The following is a 27247-nucleotide window of genomic DNA, read 5'->3' as shown; positions in this document are numbered from 1 at the left end:
GATAAAGAAAATGTGGCACATTTGCACCATGGAATACTATGCAGCCATAAAAGGGAATGACATCATGTCCTTTGCAGGGACATGGATGAAGCTGGAAGCCATCATCCTCAGCAAACTAACACAGTAACAGAAAACTAAACACTGCATGTTCTCACCCATAAGTGGCAGTTGAACAATGAGAACACATGGACACACAGAGGGGAACATCACACACTGGGGTCTGTTGCGGGGTGGTGAGGGGAGGGAACTTAGAGGACGGGTCAATAGGTACAATAAACCACGATGGCACACATATACCTATGAAACAAACCTGCATGTTCTGCACATGTATCCGTTTTTTTTTTTTCGAAGAATTTTTTTTTTTTTAAAGAGTACCTGGGATTACAGGTGTGTGCCACGACACCCTGCTAATTTTTGTGTATATATATATACACAATATATATATTCTTGTGTATATATATATATATAGTTATATATATATATATATATATATATATATATATATACTTATATATATATATAGTTAGACATGGGGTTTCACCATGTGGCCCACGCTGGTCTTGAACTCCTGAGCTCAAGCAATCTGCCTGCCTCAGCCTCCCAAAGTGCTGGGATTACAAGTGTGAGCCACCACGCCCGGCCTATTCTTGTCATCTTCTAAATTGTGCTCTAGATGTGTAAGACACATGGTCTCAGCCAAGCACTTAATGACATTTTCGGTAGCTGCTGGGTTGCTCAGCCACCTCCTCAGCCCAGAACTTCATCGCAGTTTTTTGTTTTTTGTTTTGAGATGAAGCTACTTTGTTTCCTTTTCCTCAAAGGAACAGATCTTATTAAATGCCCCTAAGGAGTTTCACCAGTAGGGCTGGAAGCAGTTGGGTTTTTCTCTCAGCAACCCCCGTACCTCTACTAATGCAGAAAAGGTTACCTGTTCCCACCAAAACTTCCAGCAGCCTTCAGGCCTGCAGCTTTTTTCCATGAACCCCTCCTTCCCTTCTATCCTGAAGGTGTCGTGCATTTTTTGCTGCTAATCCTCGCCCCAAATAAAACTGGTGTATATAGCCAATTCAAAGCTGCCATTTGTAGCCCCCTTTTTTCTCCCCACGTTACTTGGTGGCTCCTAGCGCCAATTAGTAGGGTAAAGTGGGCAGGAAATGTCTATGTAAACACATGAAGATGTCAGTGTTGCTGAGGGAGTATGCCTAACTGTTTCAGGATCTTTTTCGGAAAAGATCCTGAAAGGCATATGATATCATTTAGTCAGATGATGGCAAACTCTTATTAAATTTATCAACACTTTTATCAGGTCACAATATTTTTCCCTATCATCTTCCCTACAAGAAGAAACAAATCTCGATTACTTGGGAACAGCAATTCATTTTCTCCTTATCCTCCTTTTTTTCCAGTATGTGACTTTCAGGTCTACCACTGATCTTCAACATAACTCTCCTTATAGGCAGGAAACCAGCAAACTGAATAGGCACCAGGTCAGTCAATTGTTTTCATGTCTAAAGATTTGATGGAATGAGAGGAAGCCAGAATACACCACCCCAGAATATATTTCTTTGGCAAATTTTGAGTTGATTTTCTGAGAACTGCAGGCAGGAATAGCTCTGAAAAGCTGTCCATTTCTAAAGGAAATTTACATCTACCTTACTAAGGTAAACAGAGGATGCAAGCAGAGGTTTCTCTCTGAAGCCCCTTTATCTGCCTAAAGACAGATAAAGCTCTGACACCTCCCTAAAACAGAGACTACCACAGGCAGTCACCTATTCTTCTGATAGCTGTTGCCTAAGAGATTTCATTTGTACAAAACAGCCTTTGCTTACCACGCAAAGTTGCTCACCATCCATCTAGGCAGAGTTGGGCAGGCCAAGTAGCATTCATCATCAAGTGGAAGTGGAGCTTATGGGATCCGAAGAAGCAGTCCCTGAAGGCCCATCCACACAAACTACATATGTAAGTTGCTCATACTTCCAGCATGTCCACTTGTTATAATATTACGTTTCATTTAGTATATACCCAACACCCAACATATTTCAATCTAATGGCATCAAGTAACCGCCTGGTCATTTGTCAGATTTTGTCTAACAGTCTTCCCCACAATTTTCTTTGAATAAGTTACCTCTCCTTTCGCAGTTAGATCAATCAGTAAACCCAGCTGCTTTGCCTCAAACCATTTAAGCCAAAGTAGTTCCTGGAGAGTCGTCAAAGCTCCAAGACTGCCAGGGGTGATTTTTGACCTGGCTTTGCACACTCATGTCCAGGCATTTAAATTCTGAATGGGCATTTTAAGCAGCTGGAGTTCATTTAATCCATGAGGAATAAAAGCAAGATTATTGAGCAATTTCTGCTTAGAAAAATATTTGGGAGCTAAGTTTCTATCCCAAGTCTGGTTCTTTAGCTTCCGCTTGATCTTATATCCGTCAAATAAATTCTTTATTGCTTAGGTTAGCTAGAGTTGGTTGCTACAAACAGAATCCTAACTGATATTCTTTATAAGTCTATGACTATGGCCTAACAGATGACCCTCATCTCCCTTAGACATGATTGCAAGTGATTTTGCTTTACTGGATATAGCCAATCCCCTATCTCAGTTATCTTGGCCATTCTTAGAATTCCTGGAAGCTATGTATTTTCAGAACAGTGGGATATACACCACTGTGATCCAGTTTCAGTTCCAAATCTGCATGTCAGTAACTATTTCAATGTCTGGGTTTAGTTTATTTTTATTATTATTTTTTATTTTTTGTAGAGACGGTCTCACTATGTCACCCAGTCTGGAGGCAATGGTGCAATCTCGGCTCACTGCAATTTTCACCTCCTAGGCTCAAGTGATCCTTCCCAGCAGCTGAGACTACAGGTGCACTTGGCTTTAGTTTTACAACTGAGTTGTCATGGTTAACAAACCTGTGTCCTCGATGCATTCCACACCCAATACTCTCACTGTAACCTATTTAAAAAGCACAAAAGCTAGTATCTGAAAGTATTCTCATGCAGGTTTATGACTGTAAATATTAGACAATTACAAAAATATAATCCCACTTCAGTGTTTTAGTAATGAGACCCTTATAGGCCATTAATAAATAGTATAAACTTTACACCAATGTAACTGGGATGTTTTCTGTGTCTACTCACATTGCTAAGTGGTTTTAGGTTTGATTTATCTGCACACAGCATCTGTGTCATACATGACAATCATATTTTAGTTAATTAGGTTAGAAGCCCATATTTAATAAGGTTCAAGTTCTCCTCAATATGATTTTCATTAACATCATGATTTAGGCAGAATGTTTTCCTATACATGTAAATAAAGAGAGCTTTAGCTTTAAAAAAAAAAAAAGACTAGAGAACTCTATCTTTGATAACTAAATCTATAACAAATTTAATAATGAAGGCTCTGTAAAGATTTCTGTCAGTTCTAGACAGAATTATTCTATGACTTAATTTGAAGCACCCAGTTGGTGCTGGAGTTTCAGCCGTGCACTAGATATATTTAGCATATCAGAATTCTGTTCAATATTCTGATGTTAAGAGAAGCTAAAAAGAAACATAAAATATACATCATCCAATTTATTTTCTTTATCCAGAAGAAATCTGTTAACATTTTCCCACAATAACAATTCAAGTAAAAAATTCCTACCGAGATGATGTTGCCGCCATTTTTACACAAGCACACTCAAGGCTTGAAACATCCTCATCTAGCATTAAACCTGTAAGTTACAGCTACTAAATACTGTTAGGCTATTATAATGCATACAGAATAGATTACCCCAACCCAGCTCTTAATATCATGAGTGCTGGGTTTACCTGCACGTGGGGGGTTGGCTGAGATCGAAAGGAGAGACATAGTAAAGGAGATACTAAATTGATTCAACTACTTCATTTCTAAACTCTACATAAAAGGCCTGGGAATAGCTTGAGACACATCAGACTTATCAAAAGTCTTCTGGCAATGATGCTTTTAGAGAAACATGGCGTAAGTGATCCTTTCAGTCTCAATCCCTAGAGTACAGGCCTAGGGATTATGGAACTGGTTTAAGTATGGAGAATGCTTAAAGATTGAGCCTGGTCAACAGGATATGTACATCAGTGTGTGAAACTGACAATATTAATATGACAGCTAACATTTGAGCAGAAATTCTGTGCCAGGCACTATGCTGAGGGCATTACATGCATTATTTTATTATCCAACCCTTTAAGATGAGTGCCACTGTTGCCCCATTTTACAGATGAGAAACGGGGTCTCACAGACACACAGTTAGTTAATGGGGAGCCTGAGTTTATACTCAGGAAGCCTGATTCTAGATCCAGTACTCTTAAGTATTATCCGAAACGAATTATCTTAGAATCTAGAATTCAACTACATATGTGAAATGCATGTCTAAAACAGAAGGATAGATGTTACATAACACTAAAAGTTATTTAAAAATCAGGAAAATAGTTTCCTGAATTACTTTATGGTCTTAACATGCCTAGATGAGTCATAGTTGCTGGGATTAGTATACTTCTCTAACTTCATTTGATGATTAAAACCACAAAGAAATTGAATAACCACTCCTACCGGATATTGTGAATTTAAGAGAAGACAAAAAGAAAGGACACGTGGAGGTATACATTACTCCTTATTTTCGATTAATATGTCACCAGATTAAAATTAAATTACTGAAATTCACATTAAAACAGAAATGACTACACACTAGGATAGATGCTATTGTAGTGTGAAAACTCCATAGCAAGATAAAGTCTAAACACAAGTTTTATAAACCAAAAAAGTCCCAGAAAATTTAAAATTACTGAAAAAGACCAAAGATTAAGTGGAGAACAACCAATAAAGAGGGACCCCTTTATTACACATTTATAAAATAATAGTATAATATAGTTATTAAAAATGGGACACTTTTTTCCATTTTTGGTATCTTGTATTCAATTTTTCCATCCTCTTCACAATCTTCCATAACTTGCTTTTTGTTATCCAGTGTTCACCTGAAACTTCTACCCCACCATTCAAAGTACAACCGAAGAATAAATGATCTAATAGATTGTTGTGAGACATTATCAGATAAATTAATCCAGTAACACAAGAAAAGAGATTGAGAGTTTTAAAATAAATACAGTAAAAGCAAAAACATATGAAGCATAATTTAATCTGATGATTCAGAGCACCTCAAGATTGTGTTGTAACGTTTTCCTCATGCTGCGTGTTTAGGTGCCTGTAACAGAATTCTGGTTAGTAAAATATTGAAAAAAATTTCACATATAATTCACATTAAATGACTACAGATAGATACAATATGGGCATTTTGATGTGTCCATTTGTACCTGACCAGGGCACAATTTATAATATACTAAGAAAACTAAAATTAATTACAAAATGAGTATTTTTAGCACACTTAGTAACAGCTACTTGTTTTAAACTATTATTTCATTTTTGGTGACCAAATTGTATTTGACCATAATTAAAGAACACATAACCTTAAAATAATATTTAAGAAACATAGTTACAACAGACATATGTTACATTAAATGAAGAAAGGAAAGAAATGTACATGTATTAAAGGGCACTGAGGTTTTTCAAACCTTTTCTTTTGAAAAGTCTTTTAATCCACTTCCATGTACATCAATTTAAACTTACTTAAAAAGTTTATACTCGGTATACTTACAGAAAGAGGTGAAATCAGTGTTGAGCACATGACTGCCTAACAACCATTCAATGCTGATCACGAACTAGTATTTTTATTTGATTATCCTGACAAACATAATAATTGAGCCCATGTATATATGCAAGATGTGGAGGATCCAACTAATCAACTGCAGAAAGAAAAACACTCAACTTAAAAAAGGTTGAAACAAATGACAAATGGAAATGGCTGAATCACTGTACCTTTTTGACACAACCTTAAATCTTAGTTTTACTATATATTATTTGGTACTCCTGGATTCAGTAGTTGGGGTAAAAAAGGTTTCTGTATTCAAACGTATCTACAGAATGTCAATATAAAATGTGTGGATATATACATTTAATATACACACACACGCGCACACACACAAATGCATACTCACATGTCTAGGAACCAGCACCTAACCACATCCCCATTTCTCACTAATGACCCAATGAATCATTTATGACTGTAAGACCAGCTTAGATTCTATAAGGCTGTACAATATATGGCTGAAGAGGTCAAACACAAGCACCCACATTCAGGCTGGATTCAACTGTTCCTCCTCATGATTTTTGACAAACAGTAATACCACTTATGTAACAACTATATCTCAATAACTTAGAATTCAGAGTATAAAACCATAAACATTGAGCTCCCTCATTGTTTCAAGAGCACTCTTTCCATTCTATTTCCACTGACTGATAAGAGGACACACCAAACTAGATCACTGAACTGTACAAATGATCTTTACTCTTAATCTAAACAAACATGTGTTAAAACATTCTGAAATGCTGCATCCTTTGATTTCTTCATCTTTTCAATTGCCCGATGCAGGTCCTGCTGTTGAACAGGCCGAATTTCATCTTCATCATGGCTAAAATGCAAATAAAACCATCAAATACTCAAATAATTTTAGAATACACCTCCCTAAAATATTTTACCAAGATTTAAAAGAGATGCATGTGGTAAAAAAAAAAAAAAAAAAAATTTGTTTTCAACTGTAGAAAAGAGTATAAAAATGAAATCTCTTTACCATTCAAGACCCCAAAGACAACCATAATGAACAGTTTCATGTAAATGCTTCCAGGAATTATCTACACATAGAGAAATCATAAGGAATTTTTTAAAAGCACTGACTGCTAAGAAGTAGGAAGTTAAAATAGCTACAATCAAAGACTTCACATCTAGAATATAAGTACACAATATTACCATAAGGTAAAAAATGTTATATAGTTTATTGAAATGGGAATGTAATTCCAATTTAAAAAATCATGTAATTCCCATGAAAACTATAATTTAAAAACTATCATTGCTAGGTATATACTTACATGCATGTTTTGCTTTTTACAAATTGAGAGTAAAATTCTTCACTATCAACAAAAACCAACTAATCCAAATCCTCCCTACTTCAATGAGAAACAAAATCCAGAATATTATGGCTCCTTTGTAATTTACAGATATTCAGGGGAAAACATTCAGGAAAGTTATGATAACCCAAGTCCATCCAGATTTTTCATACTGAAATATAAAATTATAAAATATGAAATTCAGTAGGAAATATAAAATTAGCCAGACTTCTCATACTGAAATATAGTTTTCAGGGCTTTGAGGCAGCAAAAAAATAGATCTTTCATTATTAGTGTAATCTGCCTAAGCAAAATTTACTAACTGGTTGGTTATTTCTCCTCTTAATCTTATATATAAGAATAAAAACCTGGCCAGGAGTGGTGGCTCACACCTGTAATCCTAGCACTTTGGGAGGCTGAGGTGGGTGGATCACCTAAGGTCAGGAGTTCGAGACCAGCCTGGCCAACATGGCGAAATCCCGTCTCTACAAAAACCACAAAAAGTAGCTGGGCACGGTGATGGGTGCCTATAATCCCAGGTACTTGGGAGACTGAGACAGGAGAATTGCTTGAACCCGGGGGCAGAGGTTGCAGTGAGCTGAGATTGCGCCACTTCACTCCAGCCTGGGCAAAAGAGCGAAACTCTGTCTCAAAAAAAGAGAAGAGAATAAAAACCTTTGGACGGTAGATTCTGAGGGTACACTAACGATGACGGGTCCAGAGCCACTGCATACACAGCTACCAGTTGACAGAGTAGCTTTCATGTAGACCTTTCTATATCAAAGCCCGCAAAACATTTTTTTGCTGAAGTTTGCTATGGCAACACACTGCAACTATATATATGAATACCACAGGCAAGTGAAAACACTAGGAAGGTGAGGAAGGGAGACCAAGAAACAAAGGGACAAGAGTTGGAGAATTCCTTTAATACAACCCCAAAAAGTACACTGGGGTTGACCAAGAATCACAGAAATTGTTAGAAGGTTGATATTCTGAAAAGAAATGCAGTATAATAGGCAAGTAGCCTTTTAGGAAACTTCCTTAAAGGACATGCTTCACTAGGGCTGAATTATCCCAGTTCACTAGTATCTTTGCTGAAATAAGGCTGGTAAAAAATTGGATTCTCAACTTCATTATACTTTGGAACTGGTTCCAAGTAAAATTTGCTGCAGTGATAAATGGTTTCTTTGTTTTAGTAAATACATATTCATTAACAAATTGAGGTCTAGTCTTCAATACTTCCAACTCCCCTCACATTTACATGTGAAATTTCCATGGATCATCAGAAGGAATTCAACTTTTTTTCTCCTTCATTCTAGACCCTTCCCACAATTCTGCCCTCCTTCATTTCCAGAATTCTGCTTTGGAAAAATGGTAATAAACAAAGTTGCAGGGGGTGATAATCCAAATTTACCTTTTATTTCGTAAGTGGTGTTTCTAATATAAAGCAAAATAAAAGAAACTAACCTAAAAGCTCTAAAAGGTTTTAACAAGTATTAAAAATCAAGTCAAAATAATATACCTTTCTTCTGATGTAGAATTAACATATTCTCTAACACAGAGGAGGGCAGCATCTCGACACATCTCTTTTAGGTCACTTCCTGAAAAGCCATCAGTTTCCTGGGCAACTTCTAGCAGGTCTACATGCCTATCCACCTTAAACAAATATAAAAACATGCTTAAAAAACAAAAATAAATATATTGCAAATACTACCAAATACCCATCTTAAAGAAAGTTAAGCATATTATAACAGCATGGGAGGAGAAACAATAGTTTCTAGAAGCTTTTTTTAACCACAAAAGCTTAGAAATTTGAAATATAATTTTCATTATTTGTCCTTATGATTAAGACAAATAATTATTACTAGATACACTGTAGAGTGATGGGGAAGAACAGATATTGGACTTGCTTTGATATCTCTCAAGAAGGTACCAAGGTGACATTTTTCTGTAATATATTCAACATACAGTACTTGGCAAATGTAATTAACTCCAGAGTCCATTACAGAAAAACACACAAAAAAACTCTTAACATTCCTTTTAATTGTAATGCTTGGTATTCTATTATCTCAACATGAATTTAGCACCTAAACTTCTGCTCCTCAAGCTAAGCTTATAGTCAAGCCAATTAAGTGACTGTCCTAGCCACATAATAGACTTGAGATAGTCTAATCATACTAAACTTATGTACAGATTAAGAAGAGAAAATAAGCAAGAAAAAAACCTATGACTACCATCTAGTAAATGATTCTTATGTCTCTTTCACTGGGGTAAGCACTTTGTATGTATTATTCTCATTTAATCTTCTCAGAAACTATCAATTTCATTTTCAGATAAGAATCATGAGACCTGGACAGGTAAACATAGTCAGAGCCAGGATTTGAACACAATATAGTAAGGTCCAGCTGTATTTTTCCCCCATTTAGCTCATCACTTGTTACAGCAACATTTATTTTCCCCCACTGATGTGAAATGCCACCTTATAGTTACTAAATTCCCATTTGTATTTGTATTATATTTACTAAATTCCCTTTGTATTTGTGGAAGACACAGTGTTTTAGGAAGAACAGCAACTCTACACAAGGACAAGAGAGTTGAAGGTGAGACAACACTGCCAGCTCTGCAACTGTGACCTCACATAACAGTGCTCTCATTCCTAAATGTAAGGGTTACATGAAGATAAATCATGTTTTTTGATAAAAAGAAAACTGAACCCAGAGGGCAAGAGTGCAAGCAGCAATGGTAAGCAAAGCAAATGGTAAATACATGGATAAATCTAAATAAACTTTAGCTATATAAATAGTAGTAATAATTATTATAGTAGTCATAATCATTTGGAGTACAAAAACAAAGTGGAGCTAAAATGCTATATAATAAGAATATGTAAAACGGAGGAGACATCTACATTAAGGTATTCTAAAGTGTTACAATTAAAGCATTAAAAAGAGGATACGGATATTATTAACTTAGACTTTATTTATGTATGTCAAAATACATAGGTACCACTAAAGGACAGAAAGGGTAACACTAAAGGAAAGAAAGAGAATGTGTAATTTCCAAACCAACAGAGGAAGGGAGAAAAACAGAATAAAGAATACAAGAACAGTATTAACAAACTCAGGACTAGAGGGGGACAAATAAGCAAAGAAAAAGCATAAGTATTAAAATAATAATGAATGAATCCAAATTTATGAGTAATCACCATAAATGCAAATAGACTAAACTTGGCTGGTAAAAGATTTTATACAGAAGAACCCAAAATGTAGCTGTTTGAAGTTTATAAAAGACATACTGATGCTGAAAGGGAAAAAACAGGCTTTGTGTTACATTTGAAATAAAAACAAAGAAAAGCAGGAAGTAGAAGGCTGAAAGATATCAGCTTTTAATAAAAAGAAAGCTAATGCAGTTCTAGTTACATCAGATTTTTACTCAAAATGAATAACTGAGAAGCCATTATATAATGATTAAAAAATTTCACCAGAAAAATATAACAATTCTGCACTTGTAGACATACATGTAACATGGCCTCAAAACATACAGCAAAAATTTATTTAATTACATATAAAAATGGGCAAATTCACAATACTGGAAGATTTTTAACTTATGTCTCATGTACTGCCACATCAGTGAGTTCTTAGGACTGGTGACAGCACCTGTGATCTAATGTACATACATGTATATAATTTAGATCTTAGTCCTTTGATGGTTATAGGGTTGCAAATATTTTGGTTGCGGCTTGTTTTTTCACTTTGTTCATGTTATCCTGTGATACAGAAGCTTTAAGTCTGATTACAGTCAGACTTCTCTATTCTCTTTCCTTTGTAGTTTTTAATTTTTTGTGAATTGAGAAACTCTTCTCATGTGTCCTTAAGAGACAAGACACATACAAGGATCTAATTTTTCTACTGTTGGTAAAAAGAATAAAAATAACATATACCTATACACATGTATTAGGTATCTGTTCACATATATTCATGGGATTGATACACTCTATCAACTCCTGGACAGCAGTTTACCAATGATGGTGATAATGGGAGATGGTCAGTGGTTGCTTAAGGTTGTACTTAATTAAAAAAAAATATATAAAGCAAATGTGGAAATACATTAAAATTGCCTGTTAAATATGGGTGGAAGATAATAGGGCTATTTGTTTATATGTTTGAAATATTTCATACATTTAACAAACTACTTTACAGAGCTTTCCAAACTATACTATGAGATGTTAAAAATTAAACATCCAACACTTCCTCCTGTCTTTTGACCAGTCCGTTGTTGGGCTACCCTATGTTCTAACCACTCACAAATCTTGTGCCTGACAAGATGATACAGTTAGAAAGATGAACCAACCAAGTATAAGAAAACAAAGAAAAGAAGATTCCCATCACTGGGGAAGCAAGATTTAATTAAGAGGTACCATACCCTAATGGTTACGAGTAGGCTCCATAACTTCTTTGTGTAATCCTGGGCAAGTTACTACATAACTTCTCTGGGTTTCAGTTTCCTCAGCTGTAAAAATAGGACTAATATGTACTCCTTAGAGAAATGAGGATTAAATAAAACAATGTATAGCTCACCAAAATGCTTGGCACATGGCAAGCACTCTAAAAGTAGCTCATTTTGTTGTAAAATAACTTTTAGATAAACCATGAAATAATGAGAACCTTTTCATTAGGCAACTCTGAAAGCAATTCCCAAGTTAAAAAGATTTTGAATATAGGCAGCAACAGCAGAATAAGTTAACAGACTGCGAAAATAGCTTGAAAGAATGATACTTACTTATGTGCAGTTGTTTATTATATCCACCATTAATAGTATATTTGTAAATAACATCTCTGTATTCTAAGCATTTTACACTTATAATTTTATTTCAAGACCAGCTGGGGCAAATGCTTATGAGGCCCTGATATGGTCTGGCTCTGTGTCCCCACCCAAGTCTCATGTTGAATTTAATTCCCAATGCTAGGGGAGGGACCTGTTGGGAAGTGACTGGATTATAGGGGCACATTTCCCCCTGTTCTCATGATAGTGAGTTCTCTCAAGATCTTATGGTTTAAAAGTGTGTGGCACTTCCCCCTTCAATCTCTCCCTCTCCTGCTCTGCCATGGTAAGACGTGCTTGCTTCCCTTTCGCCTTCCACCATAATTGTAAGTTTCCTGAGGCCTCCCAGCCATACTTCCTGTACAGCCTATGGAACTGTGAGTCAATTAAACCTCTTTTCTTCATAAGTTATCCAGTCTCAGGTAGTTCTTTATAGTGGTTTGTGAACGGGCTAATACAGACCCCATCTCAACAAAAAAAATTTTTGTTAACTAGCTGGGTGTCTAGTTACTCAGGAGGCTGAGGCAGGAGGATCACCTGAGCCAAGGAGTTCAAGGCTGCAGTGAGCTACGATTACACCACTGCATTCCAGTCTGGCTAGAATGACGAGGCTGGTCAGCTAGAATGTAGGAGACCCTCAGTTCTGTCTCAAAACAAACAAACAAACAAAAAACAACTATTGCTGCTATATCATATAAAAGTAAATTCAGGTCAGTTTGTATAGGGAAAAAAGCTACCTCCTTAAACTCAGACAAAATACTTTCATAGGGTATACATTTTATCAGTGCTAATTCTTTTTATACTTAAAACCTTAAGCCAAAATCACTACACTATCTTTTTAAAATAAGTGAATCATGTTAAGGAGTACCTATCAAAAAAAGAATTGTAAAAGAGTAGAACACGGTATCATTTCAAAAGTTTCAATCTTTTATTCAGAGAAGAAGAATTCAAACTCTGGAAGTTCATGTGAATTAAAAAACAAACAACCCTCATTCAGCTCCACAATGTATAAGCATGACGGTGCTCAGTTTACCAAATAAATATATGTGCTACTGATTTGAGGCATCTTTAACAAAATTAAATGAATTTTCTTCAGATTTTATTGAAGTAGCAGTAATCCTTCAGCATACAAATACCAACCAGTGGGAAATGACAAGATGTTCTCATGTCAGCAGTTACCCAGGGAGCATTCATATTTTGCAACATAAAACTGATTAGAAACTATACTTTGTGGTTTTATGAATAAGAAACAGAATTACTAAAAATTCCCTGTATCTGCTGGGCAGGATGGCTCATGCTTGTAATCCTAGCACTTTGGGAGGCTGAGATGGGTGGATCTCTTGAGCTCAAGAGTTCTAGACTGGTCCGGGCAACATGGCGAAATCCCACTTCTAAAAAATACAAAAAATTAGCTGGGTGTGGTGGCATGCACCTATAGTCCCAGCTACTTAGGGGGCTGAGGTAGGAGGATCACTTGAGCCCAGGAAGGCTAGAGTGAGCTGAGATCGTGCCACCATACTCCAGCCTGGGTGACAAAGCAGAGACCGTTTAAAAAAAAAAAAAAAAATTCCCTGTAGCTATGAAAAACATAATCCTAAAAGAAAAGACAGTACTATTTCAGAAAGCAGAATACTAAATACTAAACTTTAGAGACATGTATAATTTCTTCCTCTTATTTATTTATTTTTTTAGAGACAGGGTCTTGCTCTGTCACCCAGGCTAGAATGCAGTGGTGCATTCACTGCAGCCTTGAACTTCTAAGCTCAAGTGATCCTCCTGCCTCAGTCTCCCGAGTAGCTAGGCACACCCAGTTAAATTTTAAAATTTCTTTGTAGATGTGAGGTCTCATCATGTTGCCCAGACCTGTCTCAAACTCCTGGCCTCAAGTGATTCTCCCACCATGGCCTTCAGAAGTGCTAGGATTAGAGGCATGAGTCATCAAGCCCAGCACTGACATGAGTAACTTCTTAAGTTTAAATGTGAAACTAAATAACCTGTGTAATTTATGGCTATGTTACAAGAAAAAGGGCTTAAATTTCATCACTTATACTCATATTAATCAGCTATATGTAAAGCATCTGCATCATCTCCAGCTACACTAGACCACATTATATTTCAAAAATGTTATAAACTTCCAGTCATGCAATATGATCCTTCATCAAAACGGTTTAAATTAAATAACTGTACTGGTTAACTTGAAGTCTCCAAAACTGTCAGTAACTACCTTCTAATATCTGTTAAATTTCTAGCCACACATAGTCATCCTAATTCAAAGGAACTTGTTAACTATCCCCTTTATTTTCTTCTCTAAACTTTTCACTGGTGTCTATCACTGCTAAAGGTTTACCAATTGTGTTTTATCTAAACAGTACTACAACTACACTTTTTATTTATTTTTTTTGAGACAGAGTCTTACTCTGTCACCCAGGCTGGAGTGTAGTGGCACGATCTCGGGTCACTGTAACCTCCGACTCTGGGGTTCAAGTGATTTTCCTGCCTCAGCCTCCCAAGTAGCTGGGGTTACAGGTGCCAGCCACCATGCCCAGCTAATTTGTTTGTATTTTTAGTAGAGACAGGGTTTCACCATGTTGGCCAGGCTGGTTTCAAACTGCTGACCTCAGGTGATCCGCCTCCCTTGGCCTCTCAAAGTGACAGGATTACACAATGTCTTTTTGAAAGCAGCTACCAAAAATTCAATTAACAGACGGCCGGGCGTGGTGGCTCATGCCTGTAATCCCAGTACTTTGGGAGGCTGAGGTGGGCGGATCATGAGGTCAGGAGTTTGAGACCAGCCTGACCAACATGGTGAAACCTCTTCTCTACTAAGAATATATGTATACACATAAAAATTAGCCGGGTGTGGTGGCGCGCACCTATAATCCCAGCCACTCAGGTGGCTGAGGCAGGAGAATTGCTTGAACCCAGGAGGCGGAGGTTGCTGATTTCTTTACTGATTTCTTGTCTAGGACCAAAGTTCCTTACCTAAAAAACATGAAGGATTTTAGGAATTTCCCTGAAAGTGTACATATTTCATGTACATATGTAGTTTTCTTAGAAAAGACTACTTTTATCTCATTCTTAAAGGGCCCTATGACACGCTTCCTCCAAAATGATTCATAACCACTGATCCCAATCTTTGTTAATTTGCTAGGTTCTTTAAACTCTTGCATACATTATATGTTATTTTGATATGTTTTTAAGGAAACAGGCTGAGAATGGTGGTTCACGCCTATAATCCTAGCACGTTGGGAGGCCAGGGCAGGAGGAAAGCTTGAGGACAGGAGTTCAAGACCTGCCTGGGTAACATAGTGAGACCCTTTCTCTACAAAAAATTTTTTAAAGAACAAAAAACAACTAGCTGTGTATGGTGAAGCATGCGTGTAGTCCTAGCTACTTGGGAGACCGAGGTGGGAAGATCACTTGAGCCCAGGAGGTCAAGGTTGCAGTGCACTATGATCACATCACAGCACTTTAGCCTGGGTAATACAGTGAGACCCTAAAAAAACAACATATCAGCCTGGGTAAACAGAGTGAGAACAAAGTGAGACCCTATCTCTTTCTGTTTTTTTTTTTTTTGTAAGTTCCATTGAACTCTGCTTGATAAGATAGCTTATCTCTTTAAAAAATAAATAAATAAATCATTAGAACACTACTGAAAGACACAAAAGTAAACACCCAGAAAGACATATATGCCATTGGGCAGAAAAATTCAACATCAAAAAGATACTCTTAAATGAGATTCCACCAAAAATATTAATGTTTGTTTTTTTCCTACATAAGACAAATTGATTCTAAAATTTATGCAGAGAAAAAGAATTAAAATAACCTTGGGGCTCGGGGACAACAAGGGATATACAGTTCTACCAGATATTAAAACTTACAAAGCCTCAATAATTAAAACAGTATGATGCTAGGGCATAAACATACAAAAGACCAAGACCTGAATTTAAAGTCCAGAAACAGTCAATACATATGAGAATTTGGTAAAAGTGGCATCTCTAGTGGCTATAAAAAAAAAAAAATGGGCTGAGCACAGTGGCTCACGCCTGGAATCCCAGTGCTATGGGAGGCTGATGCACGTGGATCACTTAAGCTCAGTACTTCAAGACCAGCCTGGCCAATATGATGAAACCCTGTCTCTACGAAAAAATACAAAAAATTGGCCAGGCGTGGTGGCACGTGCCTGTAATCCCAGCTACTTGGGAAGCTGAGGCACAAGAATCACTTGAACCTGGAAGGCAGAGGTTGCAGTGAGCAGAGATCACGCCACCATACTCCAGCCTGGGTGACAAAGCAAGACTCTGTCACAAAAAAATAAAAAAAAGAAAAAAGGGTGTTGGACAAGTAGGTATCCATCCAGAAAAACAAAACCAAAGTTGGATTCATACTGCATATCATGTACCTAAATTCCAAATATATTAAAGATTTAAATGTAAAACATACAAGCCACCGAGATATTATGTTTCTCCTGATGGAAGAATATAATTCTGCCTATGAAGCTGTGCTGTCCTGTCCTGTGTCTCCTCCCCACCAACCTGAACTTCATCTGGTCTCTTGATCCAACTACCAATTTTAGAGGAACAACTACTCCTCTGCAATCGGCAAAACCCAGACTGTGGACAACTCAGGACAAACACAACCTAGTTTCTCTAGTAAATAATTTTAAAAGCGTGGGTGCGGGGGAGGAAGCAAGATGAGGGAAGAACCTATAACCCATAAATTAAGAGAGACATAAAAACTATCAAAGAATTGCAAATTAGGAAATTCATATGGATCTTGAGTCAAACAAATACATGGTTAAAAAAAGGTATTTAAAAAGAGATAATCAGAGACTTGTACATAGACTAGGATAATGAAAATAATGACTTACTGTCAATTGTTTGATAGGTATAACATGGCAATTAGGCTAGGGTAAAAAAAAAGAATCCTTTTCTTTTAGAGATACAACTAAAACATTTACAGGTGAGATATAATGGGAAAAAATAGGAAGTGTGGAAGTAGGGCATGGCTAGAGAAGAATTAGCCATGGGGTTTATGGTAATTCAAGGAAGGAGGGAAGCCATACAAATACAAGTATTTTGATAAAAGTAGCATCTCTACTAAGGCTCATTCACTATCAGAATCTATTTGATTTATTAGTTTATATAGTGAGTTCTAACAGTGAGTTTAGATGTTAAGTTTGGGATAAAAAGGAATACCATGTTACTCAATTATATGCAGTTATCAAGTTTTGGGAAAACAGGTAGCAAGAGTTTGGAAAGTGTGGAAAATTCTTTTATAAACTTGGGAGTGGGAAAGGCCTTTCAAAATCAAGAAACCATAAAGTTGGGGGCGGGTGGGGGAGAGAAAACTCCAATAAAATTGAAAGACAACTTGGAAAAAAATATTTTCAAATCACACAAAGGGCAAATCTCCATAATACACAGAGTTCCTATAGGTTTATTATGAAAAGGAGCACTGCAATAGAAAAATGGGCAAAATATATGAATATACAGTTCGCAGAAACAAAATTCAAATGATTCTTAAACATACACTATTCATTCCATCCCTAAAGAATGCAAATTAAAACTTTAATGAGATAACCACCTTTGACCAGGTGTGGTGGCTCATGCCTATAATTCCAGCCTTGGGAGGCCAAGGAGGGAGGACTGCTTGAGCCCAGGAGTTCAACACCGGCCTGGGTAACAAAGCAAGATCCTGTCTCAACAAAATAAATAAATAAATAAATAAATAAAAAGAATTAGCCAGGCTTGGTGGTACATGCCTGTAATCTGCTTGGGAGAGTGAGGCGGGAGGATTACTTGGGCCCAGGAGTTTAAGGGTGCAGTGAGCCCTGATCACACCACTGCACTCCAGGCTAGGCAACAGAGAGAGACCCTATCTCAAAAAAGAAAAAAAAACACAAAAACAAAAAAACAGAGAGATAACCATTTTCTACCTATCAAGTTGGCATGAAGTTCCATAACATTCTGTTGGCAAAACTACAGGAAAAGAGGCACTCTTTATTACAGGAATATGAGTAAACCAGAACAATTTGGCAATAGCTACCAAAATTATAAACACTCTAACCTTTGATCTAGCAATTCTGCTCCTGGATAATTTACTTTACTAATATTCCTGCACAAGTATGAAATCACATGCACACAAGGCTATTAAATGTAGAATTTTTATAATAGTGAAAGACCAGAATCAATCCAAATGTCCTTCTATGTGGCATTAACTAAATTCCAGAATGTCCATACAATGGAATCCTATGTGGTGCAAAAACAAAGAGAGACAACAGAATAAGGATACTAGATGCTAATATGGAAAGATCTCAAATATAAGTAAAAAAAGTAACGCACAGAACAGTGTGCATGTGTTATTGATAGTTTATGTAAAAAATAAGTAAATAAAAGGAGAGAGAAATAACATACGAAGCCAGGAGTTCGAGACCAGCCTGGCCAACATGGTGAAACCACGGTAAAAATACATGGTAAAATACAAAAAAAACATGGTAAAAATACAAAAATTAGCCAGGTGTGGTGACACATGCCTGCAATCCCAGCTACTCGGGAGGCTGAGACACGAGAATTGCATGAACCTGGGAGGCAGAGGTTGCAGTGAGTGGAGACTGCGCCACTGCAATCCAGCCTGGGCTATAGAGTGACACTCCGCCTCAAAAAAAAAAAAAAAAAAAAAAAGAAAAGAAAAGAAATATATACAGGAAAAAAGGGAAGAAGATTTTCTCTGTATATTATTAAATATAAATACTTTAATTTTTGAACCATGAGACCAAAAAAACATTAAACACAAAAGCTATTGAAGATTTTGATTATCACTTCTTAAATTTAAATTTCAACTTCAAAAAATACTGCAATTTTCATCACCACAGGAAAGGTTAAAAAATGCAATTAAGTACAAAACAACAAAAAAATTATGTTTTCACAAATGTATCTCACATAAAATCAGAGACTAGTCTGAAAATTATCAGAGCATTTTAATGCACATATACAAAAGCACATGGCTCTAAAAACATAAGAAAAGTATCTTTAACTCACATATACCATAGTTACTGAGTTACATAAGCAACCAAAAGGATTCAGGTCAAGTTCAAAGGTGTATCAGTACCCCAGCCTTTTTGGCATCAGGGACCAATTTCATGGAAGACAATTTTTCCACAGACCTGGAGAAGTGGAGGAGCAGAGCATGGTTTGGGGATGATTCGAGTGCATTACATTTATTATTAGACTCTCATAAGAAGCGAACAACCTAGATCCCTCACACGCACAGTTCACAATAGGGTTTGCAATCCTATGAGAATCCAGTGCTGCTGCTGATGTGACAGGAAGTGGAGCTCTAGCCCACAGCTCACCTCCTGCTGTGTGGCCCAGTTCCTAACAGGCCATGGACCAGTACCAGTCTGTGGCTGCAGGGGCTGGGGATCCCTGGAGTATATCATTCTCAGATTCCTTCCTCATTTTTCTCTAAAATAACTTTATGAACATCATATTTATAGGATGGGGAAAAAAATTTTATTTTCTACTTACATTTTCATTTTTCAAGATGAGTTTCAGGATTGCTTCTCTCTGTTTTAAAGCCTAAAAGCAGGATAATTTCTGGTTAGCATTTTTATTTTTTAAAGAAGATCAATTAGTGTTCCTAATATTTTGTCCCTTCTAAAGTCTCTCTCAATACTTACAGGAGATGACAGAAACTTTGAAGAGGTCAAAGCAACTAGATTCAAGACTCTAGAGTAATCATCTCTGGTTCTCCTACTGAACTGTCTCTTCTTACTCTCATCCCCAGTGCCTAGTACAACGTTTGGGAAATAACACACCTATAATCTTCAATGAGTAAATGAATATCTACGACTATAATGTCTTCCCTCTATACTTCAGCAATCTTCATTTTTTTCCCTTCATGTAGTAAACTCATGAAAACTCATTATAAAATTTATTATCAGTAATTTAAAGAGAGAGCAACAGTAACTTCTCAGTTCCTCCATTTCCTCCTCCTTCTTTGACTACTAATTTATATTAGTGAATTTTAATTTAGTGATGATACATTTGTTTACATGTCTGTATGCTTTCCCCCAGTGACAATTCCTATTTTTACACCATACAATAAATACAAACTACATTTAGCACCTTTTATAGAATCCCTCAGCTATATAGTCAATATAGATGCTTTTTAAAACTATCATGGCTGAACTTACCCCTAGTCCCACAAACATCACAAAACAGAGCTAGTTACAATGACTACCAAATCAAATTACCTGAAAAACAAACCAAACCCTGCTCTTTTTGTAATTCAAGTATGTCAAGTAGGAAGGTTAATTTGATATGTTATATGATCACCAATAAATACTTTTTGTTAAACATTTCACTTGGAGAAAAGTTTTAAGATTAACCATACACTTCACATCGTAAGTTACATAAGAAAAAAACTAACCTATAAAGTATATTCACTAACAATGGAATGAAATGGAGGTTACAAAGTTTCCATTTCTTGTTAACACTATACAAATTTATAATAAATTTGATAGAACCTGTTACAACCCATTTTGATTACTCACAGGACATATTAAATTTACAACTTTAATACTGGCTACTTTCCATGCTACTGTATCCTATGTTCTATTCTACTGTACATCAAAAACCTTAGCTGGCCAGGCACAGTGGCTCATGTCAGTAATCCTAACACTTTGGGAGGCGAAGGTAGGAGGGTCCCTTGAGGCCAGGAGTTAAGACTAGCCTGGGCAACAGTGAGACCCCCATCTATAAAAAAATTCAAAAATTAGCCAAATGTGGTAGTGCATGCCTATAGTCCTAACTACTCAGGAGGCTCAGGTGGAAAGATTGTTTGAGCCCACGAGTCAAAGCTGCAGTGGGCTATAATTGTATGGCTGACAGAGCAAGATTCTGTCTTTAAAAAATAATAATAAAAATAAAAAACCTTAATTGTCCATTGTACTAACTATTGGGTTAGTGATAGAGATTCTATAAATGATCTTCAGAATCAATGAAGTAAACAAATTTAAAAAAAAATGTTCTGAAGTCTCGCTTACAAAATAAAATCTAAACTCTTGTGCAAAGCATATAAAGTTCACCTAAACCCAGAAGCAGTCTACCTTTCCAGCCTCCTCTCCATCTATATTCCTTGGTGCACTCACCAAACTACCCTTAGAACTCACCATTAAACAGTGCTTCCACAGCTTCTTGACTTTGTTCATTCTGGCAGGAAAGCCCTTCCTTGTCTCATTTGCCTATCAAATTCCTACCATCCTTCAAGGTCCAGCTGGATTCTGGAAATTCCATGGACTTCCCTGACAGAATATTAGTTTTCATCATCATCTCAGGCTCTCATAGTTCTTTAAACATACCTTCATAAAGCATATTTACATTATTTATTTCTGTGTCTGCCTCTCCAAAACAGAGTTCTTCGAGGACCAGGCCCATGTCCCATTCACCAGACCTTAGCAGGTCTCTGACACATATTAATGCTCAATAAATATTAGTCATACTAGGCCAGGTGTGGTGGCTCATGCCTGTAATCCCACTTTGGGAGGCTGAGGCAGGCAGATCACCTGAGGTCAGGAGTTCGAGACCAGCCTGGCCAACATGGTGAAACCCCCTCTCTACTAATAATACAAAAACTAGCTGATGGTGGTGGGCGCCTATAATCCCAGCTTACTGGAAGGCTGAGGCAGGCTCACTTGAACCTGGGAGGCAGAGATTGCAGTGAGCCAAGATCGCGTCACTGCACTCCAGCCTGGGCGACACAGCAAGACTCTGTCTTGAAGAAAAAAAAAAAAAAAAAAACCATCATACTAAATAAATTTTATAGTCTCCTAAATTAAGTTTAAAAATCTTTTCATTGATTCACTGGGTAAATTTTCTAAGGATGTGCACACACTTAACCACTTTATTAGAGTGGTAGCTATAGTAAAGAGTTGATCAGAGTAATTTTATAGAGTCCATAACCATCGATCTTTCAGAGATCATGTTTACTACCAAAAACCAATCTGACAAATTACAGAATATGAATGTGACAAATGATTTTTAGCCAGATTATAAATGGAATTAAAAGTTAGTTCCACTAAATGGCAACCATGTAACATGCTGATTGTATGGAACATATTTTCTACTAGTAAAATCTGTTTTTTCTTTCCTTTGCAATCTGAAGGCAGACAGAATTCAAGATTTGAAGATCTGTGCCAAAATTATAGTGCGCTGGTAAGTCATAATCATCTACTAGAGGGTACTTCTTAACTAACAAAAAATGCTAGAAAGAAGGCAGAACTGGTTTAACACTATCTAAGCATTTGTATTCTTAAGGTAAACTATGATATCTACTGGCATCATTAATCCTATCAGGGAAGCACTGACTACATCTGCCAATACTCAATCAAATAAATCCCAGTTGTTCATGCCAGGCCTTCTGAATAGAATAATTATTTAAGCCAAATTTCTCCAATTCTATTCTATGCTAAACCAAAACTGTAATTTAGATTTTCTTTTTTTTTTTTTTTTTTTGAGACGGAGTCTCGCTCTTTCGCCCGGGCTGGAGTGCAGTGGCCGGATCTCAGCTCACTGCAAGCTCCGCCTCCCGGGTTTACGCCATTCTCCTGCCTCAGCCTCCCGAATAGCTGGGACTACAGGCGCCCGCCACCTCGCCCGGCTAGTTTTTTGTATTTTTTTAAGTAGAGACGGGGTTTCACCGTGTTAGCCAGGATGGTCTCGATCTCCTGACCTCGTGATCCGCCCGCCTCGGCCTCCCAGAGTGCTGGGATTACAGGCTTGAGCCACCGCGCCCGGCCTAGATTTTCTTATGTATCTTCCTATATAGATAACTTCCTACATCCTAAAGTAAATCACTAAAATAGCCAGGCAAACTTGAGATAACTATATATATATATATATACTTTGAAGAGAAGCAAGTAACACTAATCTTAGGATAGAAATAAAGAGAGTGGAAAGGACAAAGAAGCTACTGTCAGGGTTTTTGCCCCATTCCTTCCCTGTCATAAGTAGCCCTATATGACAAAATATTCCCTTCTTAAAATTAAAGGTAAAGACCTATAAAAAAGGTGAATATTTAACTCTTCATAATATCAATCAAGACTACCTACAGGCTGGTTGATGTGAAATCTTGTAGGCATTCTTCTCATTATAGCAGAGTCAAGGTCCTGAGGACGATTGGTAGCTCCCATTACTATGACCTAAGTGTATAAAGAAAGCAGAAGGTGTTAAACCTACCAATTATATTCCTCTAAGAATGTTATTACTAGGGCTTAGTTTTAAAAATTAAGTGGTATTTTAACTAAATCCTTTGTAAGAAATCTGATTTTAATTCACTATTATTCAACTATTTACAGGTATAAATTTAAGTTAATCCTAAATAAATCAAATAATAGCGAAACTGGAAAACTAATGCATTTCACTTCATGTCTTTCTAGTAATTAAAATATGTAATGTTCAGTTGCAAATAGCTACTAAAGAATTATTAAAATTTGCTTTTAAAAAACTATTGTATTTTGCAAAATATGGTTGTTTAATGAACACATATTGAATGACTGAAAGCCATTATGTTATAGCTTGGGTATACATTTTGGGAGTATGGGGGGATAATTCAAGTCCTTAAATAATATTATATGGAAAGAATCATTTCCCCTTAATAAGTCTGAAGATTCTGGTAACTGTAATAGATACTGTGTACTTTTTCTTGTATTTCACACCATCGTATCATGGTACTATCCCCACTGCAGGTGGTATCTTCTTAATGCGAAATAAAGTATCAAGTAATCCAATTTTAAACAAAGATAACAGAGTATAACCAAACATCAAAATGCTGGGAAGAACTCTTTTTAAAAATGCTGGCAGCCCTGCCAACTTCTAGGTCTACGTCACTTACTTATAAAGGACGTAGAGATTTAAAAAAAAAAAAAAAAGGAACTTTAAAAATAAACATGAATAAAAACAAAGATATATTAAACAAGTTAATTTCTGAAAGACGTCAATATTACCTTTACTGTTGATACTTCAGTATAACCCAGTAACAATACACATCTGCTATCCAAAGTGAAATTTATTGGTATTCCATGGAAATACATTTCTCTAACATTATCTTATTTCTCCCTAAGAGGTTTTACATTTCTGAAATAATCCAAATCTTATATTCTACTTCTACTCTACATTGAATGACATTCAGGAGCCTCAGAGCCCAATTACTTTCAATTAACTGTGAGAGTTTGCCACCTAGAGGAAGAAAATATAAACACAAATTTGAAAAATGTTACTTTCACAACACAACATAATGCAAGTTTGTATTTGTGTTAAGTGGTCCTAAAATCAAAATATTAATGCTCATACCTATTTTTCTTTATTTTCTTTCTTTCTTTTTTTTGAAGACAGAGTCTTACTCTGTATCCCAGGTAGGAGTGCAGTGCCACCCACATGGCTCACTATAGCCTCAATCTCCTGGGCTCAAGCAATCCTCCTGCCTTCTGAGTAGCTGGGACTACAGGCACATGCCACTGTGCCTAGCTGATTTTTCTGTCTTTAGTAGAGACGAGGTCTCACTATGTTGCCTATGCTGGTCTGAAACCTCTGGGCTCAAGTGATCCTCCCCACTCAGTCTCCCAAAGTGCTGGGATTACAGATGTGAAATACCATGCCCGGCCTCTTAATATTGACTTTTTCCAACTCAATAAAATTAATAGAAAAGAAAAAATTTCTTCCAAATTTAAAATAAACAAATCTTAAAAGTGGGTGAATGAACTAAAAGCATAAGACAATGAATGAGTATAAGGAAAAAAAAAATCACAAAAGGCACTGTGGTTAAGTCAATATTTCGGGGAAAAAAAAAGGGAAATGGGCAGCATTTGAAGAAACACAGGACAAAGCAAAACAAAATTTAAAAGCCAGTAGAGAGGATGGAATACTAAAAAACAATCAAGGAATCCAAATAAAACTAGTAAAACTTGGAACATTGACTATGTATAACAGATACTCATGAAAAAACAAAAGTGATTGAAATCACTTGTAGTTTCACATAAAGAAGCAAATTTTAAGGAGTGATTTTAAGCAGCAAAAGCAGAGAACCTTTTCATATATATTAATTCAATAGAAATGAGCTAAAATTTAAAACAGGAAGCGACTAATTTTTTACTACTTAAGAAACAAAAGCAATGCTCCTTTTAGGTGTTAGTTGTTCAAACTTTAAAAAAAATCTTTATTTTCTGTTCCTGCATTCATTTGCTAAGAATCATGGTCTCCAGCTTCATCTGGAAGAGGGAGAAGATCAGGAAAAATAACTAATGGGTACTAGGCTTAATACCTAGGTATGAAAGATCTGTACAACAAACTCCCAAGGCACAAGTTTATCTATGTAACAAACCTGCACATGTACCCCTGAATTTAACATAAAAGTTTTAAAAAAATCTTAACACATGAAGATAATTTTATCATTTCACATTTAAAATAATCAGACTTAAATTTACATCTCAAAACTTTAAACTTCATCAATGAATACCCTAAAAACCCTATCTTTTATGTCTCATGTCTCTCAAGATGAAAAATATGTCATCAGTTACTAAGGTTTCCAGAAACAGTGACGGGTTTCATTGAGCCATTCTCTATTTCTATTTCCTTGGTGACCATATTACAAGAAAGCTAGCTAGGGTACTGGGCTCTATCCATAATCATAGAAAAGACAATTCTAGAGAAGAGCTAACTGGTTCATATGAAAGTAGAATATGTCTAAAACTATTACTCAAAATTAGTAATATCAATTTTAACCCCCCCAAAATACAATAAAGGTTAAAAAGTGACTGCAGTTTAATAAAAAAGCAGCATCTTCATTTGCTCTCTCAAATCAAAACTCATCATAATGAAAACTGTAATTGCTATTAGTGCAGTAAGGAATTTTGGTTCTGAAAACTCTGTTGTAAGTTATGCTGTACCAGAATCACACTGTGGAGCTCTGGATGAAGTGGCTCTGGAGAATACTTCATCCAATTGCTGCTGTATCCCCTGCTGAAAATAACTGAACACTATGCTCTGACAGGGTACATAATATTAAGATATCTTCTCTTACATGGGCTAACTATCCAATTGTCTAGGTGCTTTAAGTATTATTTCTCAGGGAGAATAATTAGTTTTTGGCAACCGATAAACCCCACAGATTTATCAAAACCAATTATTAATGAAAAATGTTTCTATTAATGTTACCTAAATTTATCTATGTTATGTTTTTTCTCTAACCATTCAACAAAAACTAAAGGATGTGTTCCTTGTAATAAAACTATACCTTCACAAACATAATGTAGAAGGAGGACATATGGCTTAATTTTCTTCTTGAGAATGATGTTGTTTAGACTTTTGACTTATGCTAATGCGGTGGGCTTAAGGGATCCTGAAGCCCTCTGGCCACAAAAAGAAAATATTTAAAAGACTCAAATAAATTAACCTACAATTTTGCAAAGAAGTAAAGGAATTAAGCTAAGGCTGGCGGTAAAGCCTATGTACTTCCTCAGATTAATTCCTCATAACAATTCTGAGGTAGGTACTATCCTCCCTTTTTATAGATATTATTCCCTCTATACAGATACAGAGTGATTATAAAATTTGGCCAAGGTCACACAGCTTGTTGATGCCAGGGTTCTGATTTTCTAATCCAATTAGAAACATGAATAATAAGCAAGAGCCTATCAAAACTCACCTGATAGATTTGAAAAACAATCTGGAAGAATTTCTAAAACTGAAAAATATAATACTTGAAATAATAAGCTCAATGAAAGAGTCAGATAGTAGAAGAACTTCAAATGAACCAGAAGAAAGGAAAAGAAATTATCCAGGACATAGCACAAGAAGACAGAAAATATGAAAGAGATGTTAAAAAAGACATGAAATAGGCCAGGCACAGTGGTTTAGCCTGTAATGCCAGCTAAATTTGGGAAGCCAAAGCGGGCAGACTGTTTGAGCTCAGGAGTTCAAGACCAGCCTGAGCAAATTAATGAAACTCTGTCTCTACAAAAAAAACACCAAAATTAGCCAGGTGCAGTGGCGTGCACCTATAGTCCCAGAGACTTGGGGTGCTGAGGCAGGAGAATCACTCGAGCCCAAGAGGTTGAGGTTGCAGTGACAGCCATGTTCATGCCACTGCATTCCAAGTTGGGCAACAGAGCGAGACCCTGTCTCAACAAAACAAAACAAAACATGAAATAGAAATAAGGTCCTACATATATCCAACTGGCATTCCAGAAGGAGATAAAACATGGAGAATAAACAATAATTGAAGAAATAACAACTGAATTTTAAAGAAGTAATTCTAAATATAATACTTTTTTTAAAAAAGGCAAAAACAGATTACAAAATAGGAAATACTAAAGTTGGCTAGGCGCAGTGGGTCATGCCTATAATCCCAGCACTTTGGGAA

General features: G+C 36.3%; 1 protein-coding gene across 5 annotated transcripts in view; it reads right to left on the bottom strand.

The window, feature by feature from the left end:
- Positions 1 to 5126: 5126 nt before the first annotated feature.
- LOC105480864 (ATPase family AAA domain containing 1) overlaps positions 5127 to 27247 on the bottom strand; it is an 86833-nt gene continuing 64712 nt past the window's right edge. For 4 of the 5 annotated variants that reach the window (XM_011740060.3, XM_011740087.3, XM_011740069.3 and 1 more), the window contains exons 7-10: positions 22941 to 23030; positions 19357 to 19407; positions 8532 to 8665; positions 5127 to 6537 (exon numbers count right to left, since the gene is read on the bottom strand). In XM_011740060.3, coding sequence (XP_011738362.1) covers positions 6417 to 6537; positions 8532 to 8665; positions 19357 to 19407; positions 22941 to 23030 — 396 coding nt within the window. In that variant the 3' untranslated portion in view covers positions 5127 to 6416. Of the gene's footprint in view, positions 6538 to 6991; positions 7182 to 8531; positions 8666 to 19356; positions 19408 to 22940; positions 23031 to 27247 lie in introns of all 5 variants that reach the window. The other variant, XR_011607757.1, reaches the window with a different exon arrangement.

The sequence above is a fragment of the Macaca nemestrina genome, chromosome 9 (assembly GCF_043159975.1).
Source record: "Macaca nemestrina isolate mMacNem1 chromosome 9, mMacNem.hap1, whole genome shotgun sequence".
Taxonomy (NCBI): Eukaryota; Metazoa; Chordata; class Mammalia; order Primates; family Cercopithecidae; genus Macaca; species Macaca nemestrina.
The sequence above is the reverse complement of the archived record's forward strand: the minus strand, read 5'-3'. Positions and strand labels throughout refer to the sequence as shown.